Below are 12,654 nucleotides of genomic sequence, written 5' to 3' on the forward strand. Positions count from 1 at the left end.
AGGCTTATATTAAAAATAGAAAATTCTCAAATTAAATATATTAATGATTTTAAAAAGTAAATGACATTTTTTATGTTTTGTGTTTCATGTTGTTGTTCTTGTTTCTTTTTTATATTTATATAGGAAAAATTGAATGATATAACAAACATTTTTATTTGGATATAATAAAAAAAAATATATATATATATGTATAAGAAATAGAAAGTAACAAAGAGACTTAAAGACAAAATTGTTATATGTTATGTTATACAAAATTATAATAATAATAAAAAAATTATACACTTATTGGATAAAACAATTCACTTTTAATACAAAGAAAATTAAAAAAACTACACATTGTTACGTTAGCTATAAAAATAAACGAAAGAAAAAAATACAAAATAAAACTTTATTCATTTCACTGGGAGCTGGATGAGGACAGCAGAGATAAAATAGGAATTAGTTTCGCCATTAATTATTATTAAAAAAATAAATACTTTTCTAAATTAAAATGGAACTCCTTTTCGCACAAACAAAATTAAAGCTGAACATAGATTTCATTACTAAAAATAAAAAGAGAAGAAAAAAATAAGAGTTTGAATAAAAATTATAATCAAAATATAAAATAATTATTTGTAAGGTTATGCTTGGCTTGTAGAAAATATAAAACTTTGTACTCTTTGAAACATTTAAAAAAAAGAGTCTGAAATGTTAACTAGTAAAATCTTTCTCAAGTTCATTTGTGCCGAATTTCACTATGAGATGGGCATTTGAAATACCTACAAATTGGTGGATACTTTTGGCAACTTGCTGCCGGGAGGATTTATATACACTCCTCTCCACTTTATGATGAAGGTTAAAAAAACTAACTCTTCAGGGTGCTAAAAGTAGAATAAGGAGCAAAAACCGACATTCAATTTATACCCTATATAATGGAGGTGGACCTATAAAATATCTAAAATCTATCGGTGCCACCGAAAAGCCAAAATAAAACGAAATACCAAACTGAAGACGTTTGCATGGGGGCTATGAAGAAACATTGACTTATATTGAATTGAATGTTCTGTAAAGATGTGGTATACCCACCACCATGATTCCAAAATGCCACTTCGTAATGTTAAAATATCGACACATCGATTGGATAATGCGCTTAGGACCATCAAATAAACTATAAAGGGGCAATATGCGATGATCGACCAATTTTTGTAATTTAAAGGGCTGGACCTTTGTAATTTTTATTAGGGTGATAACTCAAAATATCAAATAAGAACCAACTAGGTTGGAAAATATGACCGGAATTTCCCTTGGTAAATCCTGGTAAAAAATGTAAGTCGGTGTTGCCGTCTTGTCTCCTTTTTTGTGTACGGGACACTGGATGTTTAGGTTCCAGTCATTGGACATGCATTCCACTAGCCAAATTGTACTAATCAGCTGGTGCATGCACCTGACCAGTATCTGACATCGGCACCTGCTGCTTTGTTGTTCTTCAGCCGATTAATTGCTTTCTGACCTCATATTGAGGTCTAATTACTTGTCCAGATTACCTTCACGGTGGGTTGTGTTGTGATTTTCGGATTATACTCTACTCCAAAACACACAAAAAATTATGTTTTCCATCCATTTCATCCCAAAATTTTAATCTGATCATCACCGAAAATTGTAGGCGTTGTTCTTGACTATAACTGCAAGTTCATGAAACATTTCAAAGCCATCAGCGCGATATTTCTCCCTCTAATGTGGTAATGGGTTACTAAATAATATCTGAATACGTAAGCACCTGTAAATATTTGGCTGTAACTCCCACATCTGAGTAAATACATCACTATATTTGGTATCAATTTAAAGGCCAACCACTCCTCTTGGATATGCTATCAACTCCTGGGGTCTACATCCTCCAGGAGTAAATATATATGCCATAGAATACAAATTTTGTCATTTTTCACACAAAAGTCAGGGTCCATTTGACCCGCTAAATATTGACCGATCTTTATCAAAACATGCATGCTTATTCTCTGGCCCGATCCCCTTCTCCATGCAAAAATTCGCGGTGTTTGGGCCATAATTGCGGCCTCTGGAGCGACCAGAAAAACCGACAAAAATTTAGTATTTGGTCCATTTCATCCCCTAAATATTAACCGATCTTTTCCAAAGACAATAGGTGTCTTCATTGGCCAGAACCCATCCTACATGCAAAATTTCGTGAAGATTGGTTCATAACTGTGGCCTGTATCGTGTTTACAAATTATAATGGACAGACGGACGGACACACATGTCTAGATCGACTCAGCTAGTCGAGATATGGGTCTAGGACCAATATTTCGCGGCGTTACAAACATTTGGGGCTGCACAAAGCTATAATACCCTGACAACATAGTTGTGTAGGGTATAAAAAGCTTTTCAAAATGCTCCTTCACACAATGTCTGTATATGACACCAGGTTTCCTTTTTCATCTAAACAGGAGGATGTACCTGCGCCAAAGCCTTCGGTTTTTTACTCGTTGGTAAAATTTCAGGACTTCATTCTGACTCCTATACACCTAGATTAGCTCACGCTCACGTTTTTCTTGTTCTTTCTTTTTTCTGAAAATACGTTTCTCCTGTTAATGTCATGGCCAGGGCAGCGGCGCTTGTAAAATATCTTTGTCTTTGGTCTGCTCATCTTTGTCTTCGGTCGGAGCATGGGCGCAAATAAGACTGATGTAGAAGAACTTCGCTTTAATACGGATGATAGCAATTCGCTCATCTACTGGAGTGAATCTGGAGCCGAGATCTTTTATTCGCCTGTTAACCATAAATTCGCAGCCAAATTCATGTTTCGCTTCATGGCAGCTATAATACAGTGCGCAATCTGATTTACTTACGCCTGTCCCTTTCCATCGCATTTCCTGTAAGGCAATAATATCGGCTTTGTACTTCTTGTGTACATCCGCCAATGCGAAAACTTTGCCCGTTCTGTACAACGTGCGCACATTCCAAGAGATCGTGGTCCTTTATACTTTTCGCAGATCGTGGTCCTTTATACGTTTCGCAGATCGTGGTCCTTTACACGTTTGCGGTGGTCGGGTTCCAATGGATATTGAAAATATCTACCCCAGGTGAAACCGCGGGGAGGTCAGTATCCACAATTGAGATGAAAGAGGAACCAAGTTAAGCCTGGGCTTCACCATGTTAAAGCCAATCAGAGACGTTGCTTGGTATCTATCATCCCCTACGCAGCCCTGAAACTTAGATCACTGTTAATAATTATACCCTAAACAACTATGTTATCAGGGTATTATAGCTTTGTGCAGCCCAAAGAGTTTGTAACGCCGCGAAATATTGGTCCTAATTTGAAAACACGATACAGACCACAGTTATGGACCAATCTTCACGAAATTATGCATGTAGGATGGGTTCTGCCCAATGAAGATGGGTTGTGCCCAATGAAGACCCCTATTTTGGTAACGATCGGTTTAGAGCATGAAATGGACCAAATATTTAATTTTTGTTTTTACCAATTATATTGTCGTATGTACTCGGATGTGGAAGATACACTTAAGTAATTACAGGTGCTTACGTATTCATATATTATTTAGTAACCCATTACCACACTAGAGGGCGGAAATATAAAGCTGATCGCTTTGAACTTTTCCATGAGGATCCAGGTATGATCAAGGACAAATATATTTTTTGTCAACTTCTATCAATATTTTAAAGGGACTTTTTTCTGAAGGAAGACACTAATTTGGGAACGTTCACCATATTTTTCCTTGAGGATTTTTTTTGAAAACATCTATGTATGCTCAATTATTTTTCACCTATAACGTACGACATTTCAATAAATGAAAGCACTACAAATTCGCCAGTTTTAGAGGCTAAAATGCATAGAGAAGAAATATCGCCAGCATTACTGAAATATTTAATGATCACTTAGAGACAATGTGGAAAATCATCCCATTGTGTCTCAGTGATCATTAAATATTTATTTTACATATTTTTTATGAAACTAAGAATACAAAAAAATAACACCGTTAATTTATATCTCCTACAAGCCATAAGGAAAAAAGTTTGATACCAAAAAAAAAAAAAAAAAAACACCAGCAAATAATAATGATAATATTTATAATAGTAATAATAATAACATTAAGGAATCCCTGTGTTGTGTGCAAACATTACATTTGTTTGTTGTTATTATTATTTGTTTTTGTTTCTATATATATTTTGTGTACGTTTCCCTTTTTCTGTTAAATATACTTTTTGTTTTGTTTTTTTTTTTTTCTTCATTAAATATATATATGTATATGATTCCTATTTATTTAAAAACTTACAATTAAGGATTATAAATTGGGGTTTTTCCGTATTCTTCTCCTCCATCAACGGCTTCTTCAACGTCTTCTCCGGCTTCAAGGTCTTATTGTATAACTGCTACGGCCAATTTCTTAAGTATGTCCTTTTGTATTGTTTTGATGTAGGTGTGATAATTATTGTAGTTGATGTAGAAGTAGGTTCTAGTAGTAGTAAGTAGGGTTCCGGTGTTGCAGAATAGTTGTGTGTGTAAATTAATAATGTTGTACGTATGTATGTAATATGGGACAATCTTTAGGTGTATTTTTTTTTTGTTTTTACAAATTTCTTTTTTTTTAAATATAAAAAAGTATTGTTGTTTGCGAATTCCTTTGAATATAGAATTTATTGCAATTTTTTGTTGTTTTTTTTTTTTTTTTTTTTTAAGTATATATATATTCACTTTCACAGAATTTTGGGGATTGAGTGGTGGTGTTGTTTGATGATAGTAATAATAATAGACTGACTAAAAGAATGACTGTTAAAAATGTAATAAAAAATTAAAATAAAATAAAACCTTTGTTCTTTCACAAAAAAAAAAAATCCTCTTCTTCGGTCTTTCGGTATTTTACATAAAAAAGGCTAAAGAAAAAATCACTAAAAAACATAAACAAAAAATAAATTGTATTTAGTAAATTGTATGGTAAAATTAACAATGTATAGATGATGGTAGAGGGAGTGGTGGTTTTATATAAAAAAATTGTATTTTTTTGTTACTTTTATTTGGGATGACATTTATATAGGCTCGTCGTTGGTTTTGGTATGAAAAAAACATGGAAATTTTTATAAAATTTGCTTTGTTTTGTTTTTCTATTTTTCTGTTGAATGTAAAAAACAGTGTTGTGGTTGTTGTTATTTTGGCGATTCGTCTCCTTTACGCCCTTTTCGGCCTTGTTGTTTTGTATTATTTTTATTTTTTTGGTTGTTGTGTGTGGTTGATGTTGATGCTGCTTTTTGTTGATTTGTTTTTTGTTAAATTTGCACTTTATCATTTATAAAAAGTCTGTTTCATCCGGTTTTCAATGTGGCGCCGTCTAAATGCAGTTGCAGTAAATGAAGACACACAGACACGAATATACATCAGGATAGGGAAGAGAAAAAGAGAACAAAACATATAAATTGTTAATATTACATGTAACATGGGGAGATTACATAGGGATTTTGCATTTTTTAATAGTTAATATGTATAACGCTAAAAAAATAAAGTAAAATTAAGGGAATTTTAATTTTTCAATGTGCTGGTAAATGAATACAAATGCTTGTTAAGGTTTGTAACTTTGCACATATATAATTGAAGATTTAAAAGAAAAGAAAAATAATTTACAAAAAATTGTTGTTATTGTTTTTTGTAATTAAAGAAAAGTCCTTATTTTTGATGGCGGGCATGATAATTCCTCACTGGAACATCGGAACTAAATGGTGGACCTTTGAAAAAATATTTTTGGAAAATCGCGGATTTTTTACCAAAAACCAAGTTAAAAATAAGGAAGATCTTCACCGATTGGCTTTATCCTAGTTCATACGAGAGCTATACACTCCCAGAGAAGCGTTGCAAAATTTGGAACCGATTGGATTATTAGTTTTTGAGTTATCGTGCCCGCCATTCGCAAAAAAAATGTTTAGGGAAAAACGCGTTTAAAGTTATAGCAGCCTTTCAGCCGACACTTGATGCTGACACAATAAATCGGCTATATCTTCAAGAGGGGGGGTCCCTTAAGGGGGGGTCCCCTTAAATCAGACACATACAGCAGCGACCAATAAAAATTAAATTATTTTTAATTTTGTACTATTAATAGGAGTGGGTTTTTTAAAAATATTTTTTTGAGGACTTTTATTTGGCGTGGGAAAATAAACAAAGGATGTTACAAATAAAAGACCAACAGTTCTTTAAGGAAGTCTATATGAAAAACAAAATTTCCACAGGATACAATTATTATCCTGTTGCCAACAAGTTATTCTCCAAGGAGAAATCCCAGCTTCCTTAGGCATGATGTTCCGAAGTGTTAGTACCAAAAATTAATTCATTGAAATATTTTTTTCCTGATCTTTACAACATCATAACTTGGAAAGTATGGATTTCCCAAAACTTGATTATTTCGTTATAATATAAAATATATTAAAAATAAAGCAAGAACTCAAAACTGTGCAAATTACTGCATTGCTGCTATATATTGTTAAAAAGCAATAATCATAAGAATTTTTGCTTCACATATTATAAAAAATATTGCGTACTTCACATTGGTCTTCGGGAAACATTTCCTTAAATATTCGCTCTATAATGTGATACCTGAAATGAGAAAAATAAAAGATATCGGTTAAATAAAAATTTAATAAATTAGAAAATATTATTTTTTATGACAATTCTAAATCTTCCAACAAAAAGAAAACATGGTAATCTCAGTTTTAAACGTAGAAACAGCATATGATCGCTGCCCTGGCCATGACGTTAAAATTCAGCTAAGAGATTTTAATTGAAAACATCGGAAGGGAAAATATTGTTGATCCCACCGTCGGACAGCTGCCCTGGCCATGACATTGAAATTTTACTTGGGTATTTTAATGCAAAAATCGAAAGGGAAAATATTTTTGGGCGAATATCCATATGGACCATTACATTGTGGCAGCCAATGTTCGCACCCATCTTAATGCAGCAAAGGTACGATCTAATGTAACACGGAAACTCGTCGTCGAAAAGCCACAAACACAACTGATAGCTGAAGCCTACTACGTTGGACTTACCCAACTGCTAGACGAAATCACTCCTTGTCCTGATAATAACACAGAAGCATAATGGCAAAGAATTGCCCACTCCCTAAAGACTGCAGCAAAGGCAAAACTTGGGTTCAGAAGAAAATGAGAGAGGAGAAACGTATTTTTAAAAGGAAGAAGTAGGAACAAGAAAAACATGAGCGTGAAGAAACCGAGATTTACAGGACTCAGAATGAAGTCCGGAAAATTTTCCAAAGAGTAAAACACCAAACCGAAGACTTTGTTACATGCATATCCTCCTGTAGTATCCAATAGTGGTGGAGAAGAATATACACCAGAATCAATAAGAGTAGCAATGAATCGGCTGAATAATAATAAAGCAGTGGACCATATCAACGCGGCTTCAGACCTGTCAAATCCACCATTGACCAGATTTTTACTCTGCGCAAATCCTGGAAAAAATCCACGAAAAACATATCGAAACATTCCACCTATTCGTCAACTATAAAGCCGCATTCGACAGCCCTATCCGTTCAAAGGTGTTTAAAGCTATGTCTGCCATCGGAATTCCCGCAGACATAGAAAGTTATCCTCCATTCCTCCCGATATGGAGGATAACTTTAACTGTCTCAAGGTCAGAAGTCAAAGTCGGAAAGGACCTCTCGGAGCCCTTTAATACAGAACGAGGATCCAGACTAGGTGACAGCCTCTCGTGTGAATTTTTTAACATCCTGCTGGAAAAGGTCATACGAGAGGGAAAGGTGAACAGAAATGGCACTCTGTACACCAAACAACACATGTTTATCGCTTCGCAGATGACATCTACATAAGGGGTCGTACGTTGCGAGCGGTCACAGCCACATTTGAAGAAATTGAATAGGAATGAACCACGAGCTTTAACACGGACATCGACATAGTCAGTCGTATCGAGCTGCAGCGACTACAGTGGCTAGGACATGTTGTGCGAATGGATGAGAATTCCCCAGCTCAAAAGGCTTATAAAAGCGAGCCTTCTGATGATTCATGAAGTAGGGGAAGGACACAAATTCGATGGAAATATCAAGTGTAGGATGACATATCAAAGCATGGCCTTTCAACTGGAACAACTTCGTTTGGCTTATGGAACAAATGTTCTGTCTCGAGTTAGCTAAGTAAGTAAGGATGATATTCCCTTAATAATTAACGAAGAGCATCCAGACCATGCTTACGAACCATATCCTTTTCATAAAAGTTTGAGTGGTAGACAGGAAATTCCTATGTATAGTTTTCCTCCTGCTGGAAAAAGGCAATACTGAAGACAAGCGGCGAAGACTTGTTCTGAAACAAAACAAAATTTTGATAGTGGAGTGGATTTTTAGTAGTGGCTTGTTTTTCGGAAGGAGTGAGTAGTAGCTATTGTAAAGAAATTACTGCAGGCTCTAAACGCCCTTGCCTTCAATTGCACTGGTCGGTGGTAGCTTGCAACTTTTTTCTACAGAGGCCCGTCAAAGATTCTGGAAGAGTACAGACTCTTGTTTAATATTTCCTAGCGACTACATCGATATCACCGTGGTGGTGATATCGATGTCTTTGCGGTGATAGCGGAAGTTGCGAATAAACAATGAAACATACTTATATATCCGATTCACATTCTGATAGAAAATAATTGTCTCCAAGAAAAAAAGTGTGTTTACTTACTTTGAATGTAGACCGCCACCGGGTGGAAGACCTTCTATATTTTTACTTTGTAAAGCTTCAAATAATTCGCCACAACATGTGATATCATTACTTTCAATTTCCTCTGCAATAAAAAAGAGAGAAATGCAAAAATTAATACACAGCTATTATGGTAACAATTATTAATAAAAATGGATTGTGTTGAAATTAGCAAACTACTTTAGAAAAAAGTTACATTATTAGTGTCGGAGTATTTGAAAATATTGTCGAACATGATTACAAGAACATATTTTAAATTTAATACCAAAATACATCAAATCTGCATTTTGAATAAAAATAAATCAATTGCTAAATATAAATGAGTACAAGGTTTGTTTATATTTCAGCTGAATTAAATATTTTTGTGCGGTACGCTGAATTTTATGAAGTTTTGTTCCCGAACATATCAATTTTAATTTCAATTTATTTATTTTCGTGATTCCGATATTAATTATTATTTATTATTATATTATTAATTATTTTTTATTATATTATTTTTTAGAACTCACAACAAAAAATTACTATTCTTGACAAATTCGACTTCAATATTTTCAATACTGCTTATATATTATTTAATCTCGTATATATATTACGAATTTGTACCCTTGTTTTTGTAAACAATAGCTAAAAATTAATATTAATTAACACATTTATAACACAATAACTGGAAGATAAAGGTATTCCATCAATCCTCAATAAATTGTTTTGAGATCCGTTAAACGACAGATGGCACACGAAACGTTTCTCGACTTCTCAGTGTTGTAAATGTGTATTTTCCTTTACAAAAACTAGGGCTAAGTTAAAATACAAAATTGTCAATAAGAATATCTAATTCAAATTTAATAAAATGTGTATACATATTATAATTACAGTGATGACTAAAATTTACTTATGTGATAGCATCAACAATATTCAAATCGACCAAATAAGCAAATACGCGGAATATTTAAATGTGTTCAACATAAAAATAAATCTGGCAGTCATGCATTAGATATATACGAGGGCAGTTCGGAAAGTTCTTAGCCTATAGCACAAAAAGCGCGGTATAAACAGAAAAAATTTATGTGTTTTGGAAACTTCCATCTCTGTTATGAACACATGTTAAATTTTGTTTCGATCTGGCAACTCCTTCATATAGAAACAGGTGTTCAAAAAAGACGAATCCGCAATTTTTACAAGGAAAAATTAGAAATGCGGACTTTCATTGTAAAAAAATGCGCATGCGTCTTTTTTGAACACCTGTTTCTATATGAAGGAGTTGCCAGATCGAAACAAAATTTAGCATGTGTTCATAACAGAGATGAAAGTTTTCAAAACACTTAACTTTTTTTCTGTTTATAGTGTTTTTTGTGCTAGGCTAAGAACTTCCCAAAATGCTCTTGTAAAATATTTTTTTTTACTTTTCTTTTGCAACATTCAATAAAATATTAAAAAAAATGATACATATTTATAATTTTAAAAATTAAAACTAAATTAAACATACCTTATGCTCACAATTTGAACACTATTCAGAGACATTCTCTAGATACAACAAATATATAGACAATCTCAAAGTTTAAAATCAAAAGGCACGTGACACTCCGAATGATGTTTTCGTTTTTAGTTTGGATTTTTCTTTTTTATAGGTTAAATTTAAATTAAAAACCTTATATGTAGTTGTTTTTTATAGCTCATTGAATGCATGTAAATTAGTAAAGATAAACTGTGGTCTTTGAATATAAAGGAATATACACAACAAACAAATTAATAAAATTAATTTTGTTATCATTTTTGTTTAACCTTCAAGCATAGGGTGGTCTTTATAAGGATTTGTTTCTTGATTCTTAATTGATTATATAATAGCATATAAATGTGGTGAGCATAAGGCAAAGTTTACTATCACAACTAGCATTATCGTAAATGTTATTGTATAAATGATAGGTACATATATATTATTTTAATTTGATTATAGTCGATACGTTTTTGTTGGTGTTGTTATTTTGCAATTCGATTTCTCTAAAAATATATTCATAAGATTTTTTGTTTTTACTTTCATTTTCATGAAATATCAGACTCATATCGTCTCGTGTGCGACACAATAATTTTTTGTTTAAAATAAACAAATAATACTTCTTTGGTTAACAAACAGGTACATAATAATAATTAATACTGATAGTAAATGTCTTTATAATATAAATAATGAATTATATTTTCGGTGTGGCGATTATTTTTGTTAAGGAAATTATTTTCATTTTGATATGAATTGTTAGAATATTAATTAAATAAAGAATTTGTTAGTAGTAATAAAGCCATTTGACTTTTCTAAAAACATAAAATGCATTTAAAACAACCTCTTGCAATTTTTTCGATTTGTTTGTCCAACCGTCTGTCGCTTGCCAAAGCTTCTTCGGTAGGTTTAGGTGCTCCAGGAAAGGTTATTATTATGATGCTCATATTATCTCGGCTGCCCTGTAAGACAAAATAACCATTAGTTTATTATATAAACAATCTACCCTTCTTTCTTTCTCTCACTTACCTTATGCAAACACGTATCGACAACTTCATTAGCTATATTCACCAAATCATTGGATACTTTAAGCCTCGAATGTATAAAACTGCAGACATCTTCGTTGCTCATAACATCCCAGATGCCATCACAGGCTAAAACTAGAAACTCATCTTCATCCTGACGTCCTGCACAAAATATTTCCGGTTCGGGTGAAACCAGCTGCTCACACTGCCCTTTATTTTGGACATTCTTGAAATCATAATCGCCCAATGCCCGTGAAACCGCCAGTGTACCGTTGACCCGTTTGATCATCACACTACCGCCAGCATTGTGTATACGTTCCTTTTCCTCCGGCAATATTGGTTTGTGATCTTGTGTAGCAAATACCGGCACACCGTCACGGCTCAAGACCGCTCGTGAATCACCACAATTCGCTATAATCACCTTTGTGGGTGAGACGAATGCACACACCACTGTTGTACCACCACATTTCGCCGCATTCTCATTAAGTTCGGGCAGCGTACGCATATCTTCGTCTATGTCTAGGAAACCTTTACGTATGCCCTTCACATGATTGCCGCTCTGAAATTCTTTTGTGCTAACAATACTGTCCAGCAAGTGCTTGGCACAATGCTCGGACACTTTATGACCAGCATGTCCGTCGAACACAGCAAAGAAAGACCAATCGTCCAAACCATTGCCAAGACCAGCTCGGGCATAGTATGCATCTTCCATTTCACAGCGCCAGCCCTGCATCGAACTAACGCCGAAGAGCAATTTGTTTCCCTCACCGCTGTCATTGTGTTTGTTCGTTCTCGGTTTATCCAGGAACGCTCCCATCACGTCTTTTCATGCTGTGCTCAACGCGGCGGGTTAGAAAGTGTAGTTTCCGGCGATTAAGCGGCAAGTGTTTGGGTTTTGTTTTTCTTTTTTTGCTGACGGCGAAAATTCAGCAAAATATTGCTGATTGATTAGTTGCTTTTGTTTAATATATTGTAGTTAATTCCCCTCTATCAGAATTGTGCGTGAAGGAGATCTATTCTGCAAGAAAAAATGAAGTTGAAATTAGTAATAGTTTTTGATATAATGTGCAATAAACTTTTGTTTTGATATCAGTGCTTCCGAGTGTATGTGCCGGTATCGAACAAATTATATGATATATTTCATTTAAACGTTGACCATTTGTAGAGAAGCAGTTGAATGATAGTCCCAATCTTTGAACTTAATGTATCGTAAACATATTACAAAGTTCGAATGGAAATTTATAATCCACGCACTTCGTATATAATTTAAAAATTTTTCGAATTTGATGTACGTTCGGAAAAAATAATATTATGTATATGCAAAATATGGATCAAATATTATACCTAGAATTATCGCGCATTAAAACGAGATACCCTCTAGTGGCCCCAGACGATTTTTTACCCAACGGTACTTTTATATTACATTAAAAATGCATC

The 12,654-nt window shown here is 33.7% G+C and overlaps 1 protein-coding gene across 1 annotated transcript; it reads right to left on the minus strand.

The window, feature by feature from the left end:
- Positions 1-5,300: 5,300 nt before the first annotated feature.
- On the minus strand, positions 5,301-12,083 carry LOC133323044 (protein phosphatase 1B-like). Its single transcript, XM_061532002.1, has 5 exons — positions 11,222-12,083; positions 11,037-11,154; positions 8,689-8,791; positions 6,535-6,589; positions 5,301-5,336 (listed from the first exon to the last, which is right to left on the minus strand). The coding sequence occupies exons 1-5, from the start codon at positions 12,032-12,034 to the stop codon at positions 5,322-5,324; spliced, it is 1,104 nt and encodes a 367-aa protein (XP_061387986.1). The 5' UTR covers positions 12,035-12,083; the 3' UTR covers positions 5,301-5,321.
- Positions 12,084-12,654: the final 571 nt, after the last annotated feature.

The sequence above is a fragment of the Musca vetustissima genome, unplaced genomic scaffold, assembly GCF_032173495.1.
Source record: "Musca vetustissima isolate MV318-11 ecotype Yass unplaced genomic scaffold, APGP_CSIRO_Mvet_v1 utg842, whole genome shotgun sequence".
In the NCBI taxonomy this organism is placed as follows: domain Eukaryota; kingdom Metazoa; phylum Arthropoda; class Insecta; order Diptera; family Muscidae; genus Musca; species Musca vetustissima.

Excerpts from the sequence above, each read along its gene's own strand:
- LOC133323044 (XM_061532002.1), bottom strand. The coding sequence starts at position 12,034 with ATGGGAGCGTTCCTGGATAAACCGAGAACGAACAAACACAATGACAGC. Across the intron at positions 8,792-11,036 it reads AATCGAAAAAATTGCAAGAG|AGGAAATTGAAAGTAATGAT; the intron begins GTTGTTTTAAAT and ends TTTTTATTGCAG. Across the intron at positions 6,590-8,688 it reads GGTGGCGGTCTACATTCAAA|GTATCACATTATAGAGCGAA; the intron begins GTAAGTAAACAC and ends TTCTCATTTCAG.